The sequence below is a fragment of the Fringilla coelebs genome, assembly GCF_963513975.1.
Source record: "Fringilla coelebs genome assembly, chromosome: 12".
NCBI lineage: Eukaryota > Metazoa > Chordata > Aves > Passeriformes > Fringillidae > Fringilla > Fringilla coelebs.
The window spans coordinates 4,848,081-4,868,626 of record NC_140038.1 but is presented as its reverse complement, the minus strand read 5'-3'; the positions used below and the strand labels follow the sequence as shown (position 1 = coordinate 4,868,626).

The following is a 20,546-nucleotide window of genomic DNA, read 5'->3' as shown; positions in this document are numbered from 1 at the left end:
TTCCTCCCTGTGAGGGTGGGGAGGCTGTGGCACAGGGTGCCCCGAGCAGCTGTGGCTGCCCCCTGGATCCCTGGAAGTGTCCAAGGCCAGGCTGGATGGATCTTGAAGCACCCTGGGTTAGTGGAAGGCATCCCTGCCCATGGAGTGAGATGAGCTTTAAGGTCCATTCCAACCACTTAATATTGTGTAGCACCAGGAGCAACTGAGGGAGCTGGGGGGGCTCAGCCTGGAGAAAAGGAGGCTCAGGAGGGACCTTCTGGCTCTGCACAACTCCCTGACAGGAGGGGACAGCTGGGGAGGTCAGGCTCTGCTCCCAGGGGACAGGGACAGGACAAGAGTAGATGTCCTCAAGCTGTGCCAGGGGAGGCTCAGGTTGGACATCAGGAGGAATTTCTCCATGGAAAGGGTGGTCAGGCACTGGACGGGGAGGTAGTGGAGTCCCCATCCGTGGAGGTGCCCAAGGAAGTGCCACTAGATGTGGCACTCAGCGCCGTGGTCTGGTTGACAGCATGGTGTTGGGTCTCAGGTTGGAGTCGATGGTTTCGGAGGACTTTTCCACCCCAGTGGGTACAGCGATTCCGCGGTGGTTCCCTGCCGCACCCACCCTGGCGCCGCGCCACACTCAACATGGCGGCGCCGGCATGAGGCGGGCGGGGGCTGGCTGGGGGCGTGGCGCGCACCCAAGATGGCGGCGGCGGCGGGCGGGGTGAGATGGCGGCGGGCGCGCAGGCGCGGGCGGGTGGCGGTGACGCGCGGGGCGCGCGGTGACGGAGCGCGGCGGCCGCGGCCCTTTGTTGGCGGCGGTTGAGGCGCGGCGGGGCCGGGCCGGGCCGGGGCCAACGGCGGCGGCGGCGGGGCCGGGCGCGGGGAGGCCGCGGGAGCCGCCGCCGCTCCCTCAGCGCCTCGCCATGGACTCGGACGAGGGGTACAACTACGAGTTCGACGAGGACGAGGAGTGCAGCGAGGACAGCGGCGCGGAGGAGGACGAGGAGGACGAGGAGGAAGACGAGCCCGACGATAATCTGGACCTGGGCGAAGTAGAGCTGGTGGAGCCCGGGCTGCGCGTCGGCGGGGAGCGCGACGGGCTGTTGGGCAGCGAGACGGGCGGGCTGGGCCCCGGCGGCGGCGGTGGCGGTGGCGGCCTGGGCGGCGGACCGGGCCCCGGCGGCGGCCCCGAGCAGGAGGAGGATTATCGCTACGAGGTGCTGACGGCCGAGCAGATCCTGCAGCACATGGTGGAGTGTATCCGCGAGGTCAACGAGGTCATCCAGGTGCGGCCCCCCGGCGCCGGGACTGGGGGGGACGCGCCGGGGAAGGGGCGTGGGGGGTGGCGGGACGGGCCAGCGGCCTCCTGCGGGGCACTGGGCCCGGCCCCTCCGCGGGCCAGGGCCTCACACACACTTGTCGGTAACCCCGGGGCTGGAGGGGGCTCCTGAATACCCCCCGGGGCTGGAGGGAGCTCAACGCGGTATCTCCGACGCTAGAGGGGCGGGGGGGCGACGACTCCTCTCGGTACACCCTGGGGGTGGAGAGGGCTCCTCGTCACCCCGTTCTCCCGGGAGGCCCCTCGGAGCCGGGCAGGATCTCGCTTCCTGCTGTGGAAGCGTCGGGAACGAGGCCTTTGGCACGGAAAGGGCTCCTCTTTCTTTGTGTGGTTGCGAGCTGGGGGCCGTAATCTATGTTTTTTTCTTTATTCTCCTCCGTCCTCATGGTGTTTGGCGGGGTGTTAGCTCCTCCAGCTCCTTTGCTAACCCGCGGAGTCCATGGCAAGCCCTGGAATTCCAGGAGAGGCACCGCTCTGGTTTTGTTGCCGTCTCCCTTCCCCCCTCCACACACAGAGGTTGAACCTTGTGTTTATTTCCAGCACAGACCAGGAGGGGTACGAGCAATCCCTTCACAACCGTAACTTTTTTTACCCTCAGTTTTAAGCGTGTCTCTTTGAAACTGAAATAGAGTTTGAAATAACATCTATCTTCTTTAGATCAAAGTAGCTATGTCTTATCTCTTGGGTCCTAAGTTTTTTGGGGAAAAATCAAGCCATTGAAGCGGTTAAGCATCCCTTTCTAAATGTTCATGGCAGGTTTTGGCTCCAGCTCACCATCAAATTCCTGATGCAGTTCACTTTTCTTCAGGTGATGGGATTTCTTTAGTTCCCGTTTACTTTACCATTGCTCAGAGTCACTAGGAAGTGCTACCCTTTTCCAGTATGCCAACGAGAATAGCATGAGATATGTGTGGATGTTAAATATGAGGGATCCAGTGCCCAGAAAGCAGTTGTTTGGCTGGCTGTGTGTGTTGGTAAATCTCTTTGAACACGAGATGCTTCAGTGAATGTTTTTTCTCCAGCTGTCCTGTTCTCTGCACTGGCTGTAACAGCAACTTTAAGATGTTCCTTTATGTGCTATAAATCCCCTGTAGTTTATATGGAGCTTGATGCAAACAGCTGTAAAAATATTTGCGTGCTAAATTAGTAAATGGCATTCCTTGAGTCAAATTAAAGTTTATAACTTTAATGATAGCATTGCCCATGTAAAGCTGAATAAAGGAGTCTGCCCGGATTAGCTGATTACCCTGCAGTTAAAGAAGATCTCATGGTTAAACAGGGATGTTTCTTTGCTCCCAGTTATTGATCCTGATGTAGGGAGGGAAACAGTTGGCAGGCAGACATGCAAACAGTTGGGACCTTCAGCTTTTTACTCTTTCAAACAGCCATTAAAGTAGTGAGTCTGTGTTTAATGATTGAGATTGCAAAAGTCATGGCCCGTTCTGTTTGTATTGAACAGACTCTGACATACTCCTTATCTTTGCATAAGACAAGTGGTGGAAAAGTTGCTACCAGTAAGGAGCTGTGAGTTTTCCTGCTCCTGCATTTTCCAGACCTGGCTGGTGGCCTCACTTGCATGTTCTTTGTGAACTAATTTGTTAGAAAAGGTCCTGATTGCTGGTCTGAGTGGATTTGCCCCCCTCTTACACCGCCCTAAAGTCGTTTGACTTGTGTGCTTGACCTGTGAGTTGCAGAAATAGTGGAGAGAAATAGGTTGAGATGACGAGCCCCTTGTTCTGCCCCATCCCCGGCATGGCAGCGGGAGGCCTGACCCAGTGCTGGGCTCTGCAGAACCACCCCCCGACTCTCCCGTGGCTGCTCTCCTGCTCCAGTTACTGCCTGGGGTTTGCAGTAGTTCCTCCTGGTTTAGCAGAGCAGGGTGCACAAAGTCTGTCTGTTGAGACCATCATGGGTAAACTCGGGGCCCAAAACCAACGTAGGCCTGGGAATGCATCAGGAGAGGGTAGGAAAGCTCTCAGTTGCCCAGGATGGCTGTTCAGTGCCAGCTTCCTGCCATCACATTTCTGGGCTCTTCTGAGGTAACTGGCCCGACTTTGGCCGATGCTTCAGGATTTGCTCATCCTCACTCCTGTGGCTGCTGGTGAAATCTTCCAGGGCTCTGTTCTGTTTATTTCCTTGTGTTTGGCACCCAACCAGGATTGCTGCTGCTGCTTTTCTGGTTCACTAAACCTTTTCTGGAGTCACATTGGCTCGGGATCCTGCTGCGGATCCTCGGTTGCTGAGCTGTGATTCACTTGTTCCAGTCAAGTACTGGATGGCTTTGGTCGGTGTGTGTCTGCCGTGGGTTCTTGGTAGCAAATAGTGATGGTTGTGGTTACATTTTGGAGTGCTTTGAACTCACTTGTTCAAGGGAGATGTAATGTGCAGCCTGAAAACTTCAGCTGTGGGTCTTGTGGTCTCTAGTGAGTGATTTTTTTTTGATGATCCAGTGTAAGGTATAAATGGGGTTTTGTTTTGTAGCTGCAGCGAAAGGAAAATGGAACAGGGAGCCACAGAGTATTTGCAAGGAGGTATCTGAGCCATAGCAGGTGTAACTCTATATTAAAACACTCAATTTGAGCAGTTATTAGCTGACAGGGCTATAGTTGAAGGGACTAAATTAATTTTTTTCTCCCATCCATTTGGTCATTTCCAAATACAAGCTGTGTAAGAAAAAACATGAACTTTTCAAGGCAGGGGTTTGATCTCATGGAGACTTTGCAGAAGTAGGAGCTAACTTGTGGCTAAGTTGCTGTTCACAGAGCCTGTGATTCACTCCTTAGTGTGGAATGGGCTTTTGGAGACATCTGCTCAGTGCCAAACTCTTATCACTTGGGCTCCCTAAGGCCACTGAACCTGCAGTGACCCAGGCAGGTTTCAGAACGTCTCAGATATTCAGAATATTTTACACTTGCTCTTTCTTGTCTGAGCATAAGCAGGATTTCAGGTGTTTAATGGTGGTTTTTGTACAGTATTTGGCACTTATGCTCATAATCTGATTTGTCTCTATGTGTCGCACAACAAGAATTCCCCTTGCTCTCCAAATGCAAAAATAGGGGTATGAATAACCCCTTAACCGTGTGCTGGTGGTTGGCTGAGACTTGTGAACCTTGGAGTGTTCCTCCCATCCTCTCCCTGAGATTAGGTGGAGCAGAGAGCCATTTGCCATGGTATTTGGAATTTTAGTTGTCTAAGTAAACAGGCGGATTTCTGGTGGTTTTCCAGCTGCTGGCAGAATAAGTTAGCAAGGGACTGTAAAAACCTAGACAGAGAGGTGCTGTGGAACAAAAGGCTTCTCCTCCCAAAGGTATTTTCCCACAGTTGAACGTCTTCCTCATATTCTTCCTCTCTGAACTTTTGTCCAAATAATCCACTGCCACTTCTTTTTAAATTTTTTTTTAATATCAGATGCTATTTCCATTTTTGCTCTAGATTTTTTCTGAAAATAAACTTGGAAAATGTTTAGAATGGCATATTTATTTCTGCTCTGAGTAGAGCACATGATGTTTCTCTGTAGCCTGGCTTGGCCCAGTGTTGTTCTTGCTTTGTTGCAACCTTGTGCAATTCCAGTATTACCAGGTGGGATTAATTTCCCCTTTTTGCCTGCCTTTTTCTGGAGCATTCCAATGACATTGTTGTGATGTCACTGACCATATTCATTCTTCCTGGACTTTGTAATGTTGAGGTATTGAAAATAGTGGGATGAAGCTGTGAGGTGGCAGAAAAAGGAATTGAGCCTCTTGTTTTCTTTCCCCTCCCCTCCATGGGGATCGGGATCCTGGATGTGGCTGGGTGTTGTGCCTGGCCTGCATGATTGTGTGCATGTTGAGCTTCAGACCTGAGTTTTCTCTGGAAGAATGTGGCATTCCCAGATCCAACAAAACTTAGTCTCGCTCAAAAATACCTTTTCTTTTGATTAAAGGCTTGAAATTAGATTTTTTTTTTTTTTTTTAGAGCAGATCAGGTCAGATGTAACATCAGAGCATTTGCAGCAAGTGCAGGTTTCTCATTTACCTGATAGAGCTGGATGACTTCTTTGGAAGCTAGGTGAAGTCCTTTGCCATCAAAATATGCCCAAACCTCAGACCACTCGGGAATTAAAAACCCATCTTTGTTGAGGAATGGCTTTTCCCAGAGGCCTCTGGAGATCACAGCCCTGGTTAAATAGAGCTCTGTGATGACAAGTGCAAACCCATTGTTACAGGAGGGGTCTTGTTAAACGGTGGCTTCACTTGCTTGGACAAAACATCCTGATTTTCAGGCAGAACTTAGGAAATCTTCCCAATACTGGTGTAATTCAGCATACTGTGGGCAGTACATTGCAAAGGTATTGCCCAAAACAGGGATGACTTGCCAGTGAGCAACAGGAATTGCTGCTTGTAGTACAGGGTCGTGCTTAAAACTGTATTTAATGCTAAAGATGACATCTTGGAAATTGGGAATGCTTGGAGCTGCCTGACAAGCATTAGGTGGGAGTCTGTGGGTGGAAGCACTGGAGGCTGGTGCTGCTTCCATCCGGGTCCTCTCACAGCCCGAGGTGCATTAGCAAACCTCCTCGTGCGGTTACTTATTTGATAATAAAATTCATGTCAGGGGCCTGAATGTTATGATGCTGGGAGGAAATGCTTTGTTAAACCCCACATTTCTGTCACGTGCTGTTTATAAGGTGTTTCATTATGGTAGGAATGCATTTAATATTTCTAAGGAATGGAATAAACTTCGTTGTGACAAAGCGTTCCTGGAATCTTGTACAAGCAATCACTCCAAAGCTTTTGGAAATGACATGGTGTCTGTTCCTGACTGCCAAGACATGTAATTCTGAGTATAATAGAATTTTTTTTTAAATATTACTTTAAATTTCAGCATTACCAGGTAGAAAAGTCTTGTTAAGACTCCAGAAGAATTTCAACTTAGTACTTAAATATGACCCATTTGTTTTGTGCTTTATGTTACTGTTAGGCCAAATGCAAATCTCATGGTTGGCCACATGTAAAAACATTTGAGGCTGGTTGCTTTTGTCTCAATGTAGTTTTCCCAAAATCACAGCAATTCAGCCTTTTCCTTAGAGGCCTTGGGGTGCAGATGGGAATCAATGTGTTCTGGGATGTTTCAAAGTGAAATTGAAAACACTAATTTTTTTTTAAGCTACTTTTAAATGTTTATTTCCAGAAAGCTAAAACTAAATAGTAAATACAGTTGTTGCTATTTCCTGTGGGTTTAATTTCAGTGAGCAGGACCATCCCTGCTGTGCAAAGTAGAAGGGTTGTTTCTGCTATAAAGTGGAAGCTGTGAGACTGCAGTTGATGCAAAATGAGGTATTTCTGGGTGTTAAAGCATCATTATAAAAACAAAAACATGGATTCCCCTCTTATATTTGTCCTAAGCTCTGACCCCTTAGTTTTAACCTTGCACGAGTTCAAGTTTCTAACAGCAAATAAACCCCAAAGCTCCAATGCCCTTTGGAAATGTAGGGCAGTCCTGTGTCTTTGGCACCTGTTGAATGGTTTTCAGTTTTCTATTTCTAAGCTAATTTCTCTTCCCTTTTACTCCATTAATGAAACAAATGAGAATGTGGTTCTGCTCTTGGTGTCAGGTGTGATAGTTGAAGGAAGTGATGGTTGATCTCCACATGGTGCTTGTTTTAACAGCAAGTCAGTGTTTTCATCCAGAATTTCTTTGTAGGAGTTTTTTTTTTTTTTCCTTGGAGAAGGTAGCAACTCATTCCTCTGCTTAGGAAAGCTGGTTAACTGGGAAAAGAACCTGGAATTTGTCTGTAACTGAGAAGTCTGGAAGTCCTTTCCACATAGCTCAGTCCCAAACTCTCTGGTCCTCCAGATTTCTGGTACTTCTGTAATTATCAGGCTCTGAGTATTGTTAATGATTTTATCTCTTTGTGGCTGGCTCTGCAGGATCCCTGACAGCCACAGAGGATGTTTGGAGGCCGTTGGGTGCATACAAGTGCATAATGCTGCTGAATTCATCAAGTCATTTAGTAGCTGCAGCAACTGCAAGGAAATTGCAGCCTCGTTTATTGTAAAACAACTGGGGAGGGTTCGTAGCTGCTCAGTAATGCCAAATGGTGCATTTGAGCACAGATGCCTCAGGTTTGGGAGAGGGCTGCTGGCTTTGTGGGGGATGTTGGTGCAGGAGGCTCTGAGGGGATGAGGCATTCAGGTAGGGGAAAATCATCAGTAATTTGATAATGGAAATGTTGATAATGTTTAAGGATCTTCACCATCCGGGGTGTTTGGTGTTGGGAGTGTTGGAAACCCTGAGCTTGGCTTGGATGGAATTCCTTGCCTTGCTCTTAGCTTTTGATCTTGAGCTGTGATGGAAACACTGTTTAAATAAATGCTTTGAAAACTGCCATCCAGGGCTTCCCTCAGTAGTTGTTTCAAGTGTAACTGAGTTTATACTTCACAGGTGTGATCCTTTCCCGAATTTGGAATGCCCATATAAGTGCAGAGGCTCTTGCAGGAGTGATCCCCTGTTTAGGTCGTGTAGCAATGCCAGGTCATTATCTCTGGTACTCAGAGCAGCTCACTGTGGTGAGGATTTGAACCACTGTACATACACAACGCTCAAACAGAACTGTTGCCACTGAGTCTTTTCCTTGTTTTTAAAGACTAAGAACTTCTTCCAGATGTTGGGAATAATTTCAGATCCAAAACCTGACGTAGATAGCTTTTGACAGCATCAAAGTCACTTGGAAGAAATGAGTAAGCCCTTGTGAAAGCCTCTTGGGCGGTTGTGGTGCATTTTGGCATTGCCAGCAGTCTTGCCTTGAGTTTTGGGCAACTTTTGGGAGCTGGTGGAGCACAGACCTGACAGGCATTGTCACTGCCTAGTAAAAAGGGAGAAACAAAGATTTGGCTTTGGAGGGATGTGTCCTCCCTCTGGAGAATCATGGAGCCCAGACAGCTGGGGAGGAGAGCACAGCTTCTCCATGGCCCGTCCTTGTTCCCAGGCTGCGGCATGTCCGTGTGATGGCAAAAGATTGTGGTCTTGTGTGGATGTGTTTGGGAGAGGAGCCAAATCCAGCTGCTAGGAACAGGGTAGTAGCTGAGAGCCCTGACAGCAGGTGGCTCTTGGCTGTAATGTGGTAGTAATTGAGCATACAACCTACATAGAGCTGGGCTTCTTGATCTTCTCCTGGTGGTTTCCACTGGTGCCCACTTACTGGCACACGAAGGTTCTTCTTCCCAGTCTTTCTGAAACATTCCTGGTTTTGTATCTTCCTTGGTTAAAAACTAATATGCTAGAGCACCATGTGGCACCTCTTGTTTCCAGGGACAAGCAGTGCAAGGATGATGTCTTGGCCATCTGCTTCAAAATTAGGTCTTGTGGGACAGTACTTGTGTCTTAAGTATGGAGGTGTGAAAGGCTTCCTGGTCTGAGGGGAGGGACTCTCCATGTACTGTGACACCACAAATAGGCCTTGTCATGTGCATTTTAATTCACAACAGATGAAGCTTTCATTGCTTTGTGATTTGAGGAATATGAGAGCTGGAGGAAGATAATACCAATGCTTGAAATTAAGAACTTGGATATTTGCTTATTGCCTTTGCAGTCCTTCAGAAAAATTTTCTGATTGTTGCAGTGGTTTCACCAGATGAGGGATGCAGACTCTAAACTCTGTTTCCCAGCAGATAATCAGGATGGAGTAGGAGTTCCTGCTCAAAAGAGTTCCACTGGGGCACAGTTAAAGTCCTCTCAAAGTGGAGAAGGAACAGTAAAAACTCAGTAGAATCAGAAGAATCTGTATAATTGCATCTAAAAGTAGTCGGATGCCAAAATAACTGACTTCTTTGAGTGTTAGTTCAAAGGTTTTCTTTTTAAACTAATATTTGCAATTCTTATTAAGGAGGCAGCCTGAAGAGAGTTTCTTCCAAGGTAAAGAAATGAAAATTTGAAGTGGTTCTGAAGGTTCCCATTTCCTGCCTGGTGTTCATGACTGGGTCAGCCTCTAAAGGAGCGTGTTGGGTGCTGCCCTGCAAAGGGTGGTTTTTTTGCTCTCTTCTTCAGCAAAACACTTCCAGAGCCACAGAGGAAGGAGGTGGTATTTGAACATCACCCTTGTGTAAAACTCACTGCAGGACATGGCTGTTTTTACTGTCCTGTGCTTGCTTGGATGGGTGTGTGGACCTGCTGTGGTAGTGACAGTGCAGTGCTTCACTCTGGGTCACTTCTTTGGGGTTTGCCTTTGGGTTTTGGGGTTGGGGCACTTGGGATGGGCTTGGTTAGCTTGAAACACCAGCTCACTCAAACCATTCTGGTGTTTGAGTGTCTTGACACTCATCCCCAATGGTGCTTTTTGGGTTGTACAGACAGGTGCACCCACAGCAGAGCCCTGGTTACATGGTTATTGGTCTTGGACAGTTCCCATTCCCTGGCTGCCTGGATACAGCTGTTTGCAGGGCTGTAGAATGCAGGGGATCAGGGAACTCTCCAGTTAAAAGTGTCTCCTCTTGGCTCTTCTTGCTCAGCCCTCTGACCCCATGAGCAGCTGCTTTGTTCCAGGTCCCAGAAGTGATGGTGTTTGAATTGTTCAACTCTGTCAGCAAAATAAATGGATGTGCATCCACACCTCTGCATTTCTGGGTCTGTTTTGTGTGTATATCTAGTTAGAAATGCATATTTAACTTTGGAAAGAGCTCTGGAGAGTTTTTCAAAATTTTGAAACCCTCTACAGCTGGTAACTGTGGGCTTGGTGTGTTCTTGTGCAACAAAACACAAATGCAATCAGCATTCCTTTGTCTGGCAGACAGAAATGTGGAGAGGGATTAGGGGAAACCAGGAGGACTCACATGAACAAACAGTCTCCCTTGCAATGAGCTTTCCTGTGTGGGAAGAGAAACTTAAGACTGAGTTAACTCCTAGTTACCTTTAACCTAGTCATCTAGCATTTGAGAAATAAGGAGTAAAAGGAATGGTGTGAAAAGAAGAGTGTGGGAGAGCCATGTCTTGATGTTGGATTCCAGAGCAGGAGCTTTGTTAAACAATGTGTATAAAAACTAGGCTGAACAGCAGCTTTTTAATAAAAAGGGAGGAAGAGCAACATTCCAGCTCTTAGTTAGCAGTGTAATTTTTCCTCTGGGAGCAACAGTGTATACTGGAAGGTCCTTGGAGTAAAATCTCACCTAGTGTGCATAGATGAAAATAACTATAATATAAAATAACGATTCAATAAAAAAATTAACAATTTCTGTACAGTGTGAAGATCTGATGAAATAATGTGTTAGATGTCTTTGTTTTGATAGTTTATAATACTTCTTCAATGACTGAAAGGCCATCTGAGCAAATTAAGGTGATTCTCTTTGATTTATACACATTTTAGATATGCACTAGGTTGTTCTGTAATAAGCAGTCTCTTTATTTTACTTGATAATATGACATGCTTGAAATGTCCTTATTTGTATTGTTAATAGAGCTGAAATTGATGCTTGAAAATGTGCACAAAACCATTTCTGTCTGGGATGATAACTTCTAGGAGGGGAGCAGTGCAAGGACTTGAAGTTCTCTTTAGGGATGGTGGATACTGAAACTCTCTGGGGGGAGGGTGTTTGGGCTCTGTGTCACTCTCGTGTGCCTGGTGTAATTCCCTACTGTCCTTTGCCAGGGTGTTTCTGCAGGCAGCACTGGGATTTGGAGGAGGCTGGGTGCCAGCCTGTTCAGTGCACTCAATTATTCACCAGTCATTAGTGTAATTATTCCTCTTGCTGCCCTGCACAGCAGTTACAAGGCAGGGCTGATTAGGTGGGGTTTTCCTCTTGCAGAAGCCCAATGTCTTGATGACAGTAATATTTTAATGGGAGAGGAACACGGGATATCCTTGTCAGCTAGTGTGGAGTCCATCAAATACAAAATTGCATGTCCAGCTTTGTTTCCATTCCCTACCAAAAGGGAATAGAGATAGGGAATCTGCACCTCCTTGCTGGTTTGACTCAACAGCTGTAGAAACACTTCTCATAAAACGAATGCAAGTCTGTAGAGGCAAGTCTTCAAAGCCCCTAAATGAGAAAATGGTGAAAACACTGGAGGTTTCCCATTCTCCCCCATTGCTGTATGACTTGTGTTCTGCTATTTCTGTATCAGATCCCACCAGACTATTTTCTCTTAACTCGAGGGAGCTCAGGTAGCTGGTTAAAAATACCTGCAGCAATTAGAGAGTGCAGTTAGACTTTGAGTTATATCTTGTTGGGAACAAGAGTGAACAAGTGATTGCTAAACTCCTCATGCCTCCAGAATATCTTTTCTTCAAAGGTGGCTTTTGCAGAGCCCTTGGAGGAAAACGTTTTGGGGTATAAAGAGGCAAAATTACTTCTTGTAGCGGAAATCCCAGCTTATAAAATAACGTGTTGCCAGGGCTGTGTTTTGTTGGCTGTAAAACTAAGTAAGAATAAATGAGCAGAGTGTGGTAAATAAACTGCGAAGTCATCATTAAAAAATGATCCCAGCTAGAAGAGGCTTGTTGGGAAAAGGATGCTGGCAGGTTTTCCAAGTGCAGATGCAGGTTGTGCCAGCAGAACAAAGTGCTTTTGCAGGTAAAGCTGCTTTTTGCAGGGAAGTGGTACAAGCCACAACCACATCTGCGCTGGGGCTGCTGCCAGCGTCAAGATGCTGCCAAAGATTACATCCCCAAGCCACTGCTGCATTGGCAGTGGTTTCCTGGGCCTTAAGAGTTTCTTAAGATGGCTAATTTTTTTTTTTTTTTCTTGATTGAGAGTTGTAGACTAAGGCATAGGCATCACCAGAACAGATTTCTTCCCTGTTTGTCAGGGTGACATTGGGTGTTTAAAACATATTTTGCCTGTGATGGGGAGATGAAATCACCCTGAGGAATGTGTTTTTTTTCTTTCCTAAAATACTGTGGAGTGTGGTGATGCTTCTGTGCAATGGGAAGACTTCCTCTTTGTCCCAGTGAAGAAGGAATGGGTCATAAAAGTGGGTGTTCCTTTGAGGAAGGGACTAAATCAGAAGCAATGAAGGACAGAGTCCTGAAGAAAAGTACCAGGTGCTTACCTCACTAGGGCCTGGAGAAGAAAGAGAAGCTAGAAAAATGTTAAGGATTTTTTTTTTGTTCTCCAAAAATGCTCATGTAAATCATCCCTGGCTAAAAATTCTTGTGCTAAGCCCATTTTTCTCAGTAGTCACGCTGTTGATGAAAGGGTTAACACTTGCATGCCACCAGTGACTATGTATCCAAATATTTTTGAGGTAACCTGGCCATTGCCAGAGAGAAGTTATTCATTGGGATGGCTTTTGTTTACTTACATTGGCAGATCTTTAACTTGCAGGAGTTTGTGGGTGCCACCTCATTGTGCTCCTGGAAGAAATTATCATCCCTTACTATTTTCTTTTTCCTGTCTGTATATTTGTTGGAAAATGTTAATTATAATGTTCTGAACTGGAAGTCAGGACTCAGGACAAGCTGCACAGGCATGTTACTGTGAGATTTTTGCATAGTGAGTTATTTCCCCCAAATACCTGTGAGTCTGAGGACTCTGATTTCTGGGGATTTCTCTGTTCACAGTCAGGTTATCCTGTGATTTTTAGGAATCAACAGTGCCTGTCTTGAGGTGATAGAGAGTTTGGCTGGATTATATCTTCTGTATTAAACAACTCTTGTATCTTTGTGCCCAAGCACCTGTGATAGGTGTTCTCCAGCAGCGCCCAGTAACAAAATCAGGTCAGATCACCCAAAACCTGAGACATAACCAGCAGTGTTTGAGAGACACATCGATGCTGAACATCCTTGGAGGCTGATCCTCTGCTTGCACACTGTGTGAAGAGGGGACACCCTTAAATCAGCATCTGGAAGGACAATTTGGGAGCCCTTTGCTTAGAACTTATGAAAATTAACCCAGAAAATCAATTAGTTGTTTTCATGGCACACGTTTGAGCCTACAGACAGATCAGCCATGGAAATAGACTGTGGAAAAAAATCCACAAGTTACTGTGAATTTACCCTTCCCAGTCCAGCTGTGATGTTTCTGAGTATTAGAAAAATACCTTCATCCTCCTGGAGTTTGTCTGATTTCTTCTAACCATTTCAAGTATACCATGGTATCATTATTTCTTCAAGTTGCTTCTGATACTTCCTCCACTCATCTGCTCATAGCAGCCTCCTAACACTGCTCTGGGTGATGCCTCTGAATGTGCTTAAAGCAGCAAAAGCAAAGTTCTGTTGTGCTAAAGGTGTGCAAAATCCATGAAATGCTGGGTGCTGTTAACTGGGAAATCATTCACTGACCAGAGCTGAGGTGCCTGTTCTTTACACTGCATGAGCTGCTGGAGGAAGGAGCCAGCAGAGCCAGCAGTTTTCCTCCAGATTTATAAATCCCAGGATGTGGATACAGCCCTTTGGGTTCCTCTTGCTCTGGGCCAGGCCCTGGCAGTCCACATGGTGGTGAAAGAGCTGAGTCAATGTACCAATACATGTTGGAGTGAGGGAGAAGAGCAGGGAAAGCTCTTTTGAGACTCTACAAGACTTGTACAAAATGATGTAAAGGAAGAAAGCAGATGTACAGTTCATCTTTCAGCTTTATTCCTTTAACATCCATTTCTGCCTCCAAACAGGACAGTTTCTGGAGCTCACATCAGCAGACCTGTACCTTCCCAGAAATGCAGAGTTCATTCAGGAGTTGAGTCACTGAAGACAGCACATGAAAAATGTGTTTTGGGTAGTTTCCTTTTATCAGCTTGATGGGTAGCTGGCCTGACATATGCCACTTCCAGTCTTTCCAACATTGACTAATAAAAGACCTTAATAAAAAAGTTTATTTCTGTCAGGCTCACGTGGCTACATTGAGGACAGTTGGTAGTAGATATTGGCAGTATTCCCACAGTTTACTATCAAGGTCTTCTATTTGGTAGGCCAGGTGACTACAACTCCCAGACATTGGGGTGTAGGGGGTGAGGGCCTGCTCTTCATAGCTGGTGAGATAATGGAGAAAAAAAGTGAGATCTTTGTACCTGGCATCAAAATATACCCCAATATGCTTTACAGTCTTTGTGACAAGAAGATTTGGGGGTCTGTTGATATAGGAAGACCCATCTTTAACATGCCTGACACATGGCCTTTGGCAGACTGAGACAAATAGCTTTCTTGGAAGCAAGTCCCTGTTGTCCAGGTTGTTCCAGCTCAGCTGTCTGGTGACACAGTGATCCTGTCTGTGTTAAAATAAACCTGCCACCCCCTTTACTCAGTCAGTTCCAGTGTCTGGTCACTCCTGCTCCCATCACTGATTCCAGCGGGAAATCCAGGAGCCAATGCTTGCGTGAGCTTGTGTTGCTGCTGAATAAATATTTTCTGAGCTGGTCTGGTCTTGCCCAGTTACTGCCCTCTTTCAGATTAAAATCGTAATCCAAGTTGCTGTCACTTCATCTCTCAGGCAGAAATAGAGCTGGTGCATAGCTAAGCTGTTCTGGGTGTCCAGTCTTCCTTGGCCTCTCTGGAATCTTGTGCAGGGGGAGAGATTTCTGACCTGTGCTCTTGGGCCAAGCCATGGTGTTTTGGTACTTACTGTCAGTCACTGCCTTCATTCAGTATAGTTCTTTTTCTGTGGCAAAATGTGCTTTTGCTTGAAGCAACACAGGGTGTTTTATTCAAGCCAGGCATTAGTGAGTGGTTATATTGGTCTGAGAGAAGAACTGAAACTGTCCCTGTGTGTAGTCTTCTAGAGATTGTATAGGACTGCAAATATCTAATGATGTTCTTTCTGCCTTAGGGAAGCTTGTGATCTGGAGAAAACCCAAGTTTTTGTGTCTGATAGTGCTGGACACATTTGTGATCCATGTATGAGATGAGTGCAGTAGCTATGTGGTGGGTCCAAACTCAGTGTGGTGGGGTGAGAATTTCAATAGGATTGGGGTCATGTGGGATAGAAGAAGAAAAATGGAAACTGGAGGTGTGGAAGAGCAGTGGTGTCAAGAGGGAATTGGGTTTTGTGGACACTGGTTGTGGGAGTGGTGTTCTATTGACAAGCAGGGAAGGTGACCGTGCATCATTTGTGATAGGGACACAGAGGTCTGTTATTGATTCCTGAATATCCATTTCTGTTTCATGGGGTCTCATCCTGTCAGAGCAGCTCTGTGGCACTGAATGTTGACTAAAGGTTTGACTTTTAGGGGGAAATTGGTGATTACCAGGGACTTGGAGTTTGCCTGGATGAACACACAAACCCTTTACATCCATGGTAGCCAAAATTTGGAGGGTTTTTGCTCTCACCTCGTGCCCTGCCTGTCTGCAGCACTGGGGGCTGTTTGCTTCCTCCACAGCGGATGGGGAGATATTACAGGGCTGCTGAAATAGTAAACTGGAAGAATTATATGGAAATGATGCCATCACCTTCTCCTACTCTTTTAAGGCAAGTCTTTGCAAATCCTTGAGTGGGAGGCACAGGATTGAATAAAGCCGTTGTGCAGCGTACGCTGGCACCCATGTGCTCCCACCCAGTGCTCAGTGCAGCAGCTGCGGCTGCTCAGCAGAGCAACCAGAAACCAGAGCTGGGGCTTGTGTTGTCTACCCAGCTTTGCTCAGCTTTTGTTCATATGTTGGGATTTCTTCTGCTGGGAGACACCAGGAAGAGAGAAATCCTTTGGGTGATACTGCTGTTGTGGGCAGTAGGATATCAGCTCAGGACTTCTGGGTCCTTCCTCTTTGAAGGATGGACTTTATTCTCCAGAACTATAGCAAAAGGAAGTAGAAACCAAAGTGTTCCTCAGATTAAATGTATAAAATAAGGGTTAGCATCTCTCTGTGTCCTGTCATCAACCCTAGCTCTCCTACTATGGAAGTGAGCAGAGCTGAAATGCTGGAGGAAGCCTTCCCTGGTTGTTTTTAATTTGTGTTGAGTTGGTGGCAGAGCTTCTGCAGTCGTCTGAGAGCAGCAGGGTGAATCCATGCCATCTTCTTTTATTTAGAGGTATTACAGTGCAAATTCACTTTTTGCATTTCCAAATTTGCTAATTCATCCTGGAATTGTTGCTTTAGTATTTTTTTTCTGCTTTTAAAAGCTCTATTAGACAATGGCTCTTCATTGCAGCTCCTAATCATTAACCTGAAAGCTTTCCAAAAGGCTCTGAGAAAATGTAAAGCAGCTGACTGCTTCATTTCTGTCTCTTGAACCAATTAACTGAAGTAATAGAGTTTTCGCTGAAGTTGCTTTTTATTATCTTCTCCTGCTAGAAGAACGTATGTTCATCAGAGCTGGAAACAGTCAGTAGAGTGCACGTGAGTTACTACAAACTGATCATCAGATCAAGCTACCACTTGGTGCCATCAGGAAATGGTACTAATTCAGTAAGTCTGTAAAACTTAATTTTCAGAATTAGGAGATGATGTGTGAAGGGAAGTTAACGAGATGGAGAAAGATATAGGGAGCTGAGGAGGTGATCGGTGTCGAAGTTGAAGGCTCTGTTTGTGTTAATGGGAAGTTATAATGAGGTGGAAAATGCCAGATGGAGGGCAGCAGATGATAACAGTCACAGGGAGTAGTCTCGCTTTTTGTGGACTTGTGTGGAAATGGCAGGAAACTGGTACATTTTCAGGTGGCTTAGAGTTCTCACTCCAGTCTTCTGATATGGCTTCAGCAGTATGTAAGGTGCGAAGACCACCCCCTCAGTGGAGTACAGAGAATGAGCAGTTCTGATGTTGTCATTATCTCTGAGGGGAAGGTGAGAACTGAGACCCACCAGCATATTCCAGTGCTGTCCCTGTGAACCCTGATATGGTCAATGGCAGAAATGTCCGTGGTGTGATTCTCTCCCAGACCCCAGGGGATGGCAGAGGGAGAGAGCACGGATGGGTTGGCAGATGGAGTCCTTTAGCTGCTGTCCCCTTCTCATAGCAGCCCTCTCATGTTCTGGCTGTAATCGAGCCAGGGAATATTAGATTACACGGAAGTTTTCCAGCAGCTTCTCAGAGTGCTCAGTTGGTGGTGTTTAAAAACTAGAAACTTTGAGATCATGTCCTGGAAGTACTCAACACTTGGATCTCATCTTCTGTGCTGGCTTCCTGGGAATTTTATTAAGCTGCTAGAAATGAGGTTTTGTGCTTGTAAGATTTCCTGTAATTGTCTCCTGGAAGAATGGATGTGAATGGATCTCTACAAATGAAGGTCACTCAGTCCACTTGCAGAGCAGTGCAAACCTTTTGCTGACAGTTATACTGTGATCTGTTTTAGCAAGTTAAAAGCTGATTTAAGACACTTTCTACCTGTATCTTTATATCTGTGTGGGGTTGGGAGAGGTGCAGGTGAAGAGCAGAAGGTCCGAGTGCAGCAGACATCAGGTTACTGCAGAATTTTGGGCTGGTGCCCCTTGGTTATTGTGTGATGAAGCAGCTCTTTGGTGGCTGGTGTTGGTCACAGTGTCATGGTGGGGTTCCTTCTCCTCTCCCCACTGCTATTAAACGTGATCTCTGGGTTATTTATCAGTGCTTCTCCGATGGCACAGTGTGCATGTGACAAGCCTTGGAGATGCTGGGCAGCGGGAGTTTCCACTTGGTGCTCTACTGTTGCAAACACTGGGGGTTTGGCTGGTTAAATATTTACAGTGGTGGTGTGTCCCCAGGTGCCACTTCACTGGAGCAGATGTTTGTGCTGCTTGGCTTCAGACCAGCATTAGCTTGTGGTGGCTCTTTGATCCTCCACCAAGCCAAACCCTCAGTCTTGTCAGCTGATGTGAAACCATCGGTTTCCTTGTGCTGGGAAATGCAAACCCAGCCTTGTGTCCCCATGGGATACAGCAGTGGACGTTGCTGAGGTTTGAGCCCTCTACAGACTTCTGAGGCTTGGGCAAAGCCAGGGTTTCTGGAGCATCTGCTTGCATTCACAAGTGCAAAGCGATTGTGTAAAAACCCAACTGGAAGTGGCATCAGTTCCTTATTGCTGTAAAAGCCTCTGTTATTGGGATGGAGGTGCTGCAGTTGGGATGAAAACTTTTGGAATGCAGAAGCTGCCATGGGTAGAAAACAAAACCAGCCATGATGTGGAAAGAGACAAAACAAAGAATTATCAATATCTTGCCTTCAGGAGGTGAAAAAGGATTTTGCTGGAGAACTGAAGTTGTTCTTAAGTGGTTTTTATTTGCAGTAAATGCAGAAACTGAACCAGGAACTGATTCCCAGCATGTGAGGAGAAGCTGAACTGTAAAATGTGCTTTTCTTTGTAATAACATCGAGAATTAACCATGCAGCTTGTCTTGATGGATGGAAACATGAATGGATCAAGTGCTCCCAACTGTCATTCAGCAAATTGTGCTGCTTGGAAATTCTGATTCAAGCTAATGTTCTAATAATATTTAATTTATAATTCATTTATGCATGTAAGTGCATCCAGATTCTTCCTTCCGTTTCAGACTTTCTTATTTTGACAGCAAAAAGAATTCTAACTCTTATCACTGATGAAACTTCCAGTTGAATTAAATTCTATTAAATTAAGGAGTTTTATTTGAATTAATAATGCTTCTTTGGTGAAGTCCAGACCTTTGTAGGGCTTCCTATTGCTGTATCTCCTGCTTGCATTGGTGTGCTGAAGCATGGCAACATAGATAAGGACAGTAAATGTAAATACCTCCAGTGAAAAGCTGTGGTGGAGTGGAATTTGTTTGAAGCATATGTGGGACTTGGTTGCTTTGTTAGCCTCAAAAAAAAAAAACAAAACAAAAAAAAACCGAAACGAAACTCACTGCTGAAGGACTAAGGGTGTTTCTCTCTGGGCAGAGCTTTATTTGGAATGTTTTGTTAGGAAATCTTTTGAAGTGCCCAGAGAATTTCGACAAAATGGCTGCTTTGCTCGGGTTTGTTCCTATCTGGATATCAACAGGCTTGCTGCCCTCAGCTCCAGGCAATCCGCCTCGGCTCCAACATGTAAAATTTAATAGGAGGCTGCTGTAAGTGAGATCTGCTGTTTCAGCTTTCATCAGACCACGTTTGGAGGAGAATGAATTATCTGTTTCCTTGCTCTCTGTCCTCCCTGGCTGCTTTCTGTAGGAAAATTCATCTTTGTAAACAGAAAACAGCCTTAGTAGGAGTGTGCTCTCACAGCCTCGGGAGTAATCCCGTCTGAGCAGCAGCGGAGCCTGTTCATAACTAATCTGTGTGGTGTCGGTGGTGGGAAATAATCCCGTGTGCCAAACAAGGAGGCTGAGCAGAGCCCCTGGCTTCCCAGTGCTCTGTAACCCAGGATTTGGACATTCCATTAATTTTTACAGAATGAGTGTCCAGAGTGATGGTTGAGGGCTGGTGGAAAGCTGGAGTGGAACTGGTGTGGAAATAGCACATTGTTTTGGTGGTGTTTGGTTGTGTGCCTGAGGTACAGGGCACAGCTCTCACTGGAGTGGATGCTGTGGTTGACTCCTCCAGCCCTGCTCTGGAATAACTGTGAGGGTTGTGTGTGCGTTCCATGATGGTGTGCCTGGTCTTAGATTGGAACAATCCTTCATGTCAGAACTTCTGGCATTTGTGTTTCACTCTGATTTGCCCTTTAGTTGCCTTCCTCCCAGTCTTCTGTGCTCCTCCAGCTCAGATTGTATCCCTCCCTGTTCAGGGATGAGCAAGGGCAGGGCTGTGTTAATTCTTGCCTTCTGTGTCTGGGAAACAGCCAGGGGAGGTTTGAATGCTACATCTGGGATGTGGCAGGCAGTGAAAGCAGGCAGCCCAGCTATTTCTGGTGGGAGCTTGTCATGCTGCTGGCGTTTCCTTTCTTTTTTTAAATGTTCAACCAACAGTGCTGGAGGAAGCTGGAGCCCAGCAAGCCAGGAGAAGGTGATAGTACACAGAGTCAACAGTATAATCCTAAATAATGTCCAGTTTAGTACCCTGACCTCGCAGTGCTGGGATACCTGGGGGCTCTGACCTAGGGAAACTTTCAGAAAGCTGCAGTGCCTGTGTGTTGGGAAAATGGAGAAGCCACAGATGAAACCCTCTTGTCCTTTCCAACCACATCTCCTTTGGGGAGTGGTATTTGCTGGATCAGCCTTGTTCCACTTAATAATCACTGCAGACCATTGGAGTTTCTTATCAGTGTACTGTAATTTTTCCTTCAGTGCAGGGGAAACCTTCTGTCTTTTTTAAGTCAGCCAGAGATCACTGGCTCAGCTGCCCCTTAGCCTATTAAGTGATTAACAGGTATTCCCAGAAGCTTTAATAAGTGGCCAGGTGGGCTGCTGTGGTAGAAGGTAGGACAAGACTTTGGGCTGATTTTAATTAAAGCTCTCT

The 20,546-nt window shown here is 46.2% G+C and overlaps 1 protein-coding gene across 1 annotated transcript in view; it reads left to right on the top strand.

The window, feature by feature from the left end:
* The first annotated feature begins 771 nt into the window (after nt 1-771).
* The window catches only part of ARIH1 (ariadne RBR E3 ubiquitin protein ligase 1), a 51,737-nt gene continuing 31,962 nt past the window's right edge, over nt 772-20,546 (top strand). Inside the window, exon 1 of the mRNA XM_084213387.1 lies at nt 772-1,271. Coding sequence (XP_084069513.1) covers nt 909-1,271 — 363 coding nt within the window. The 5' untranslated portion in view covers nt 772-908. The remainder of the gene's footprint in view (nt 1,272-20,546) is intronic.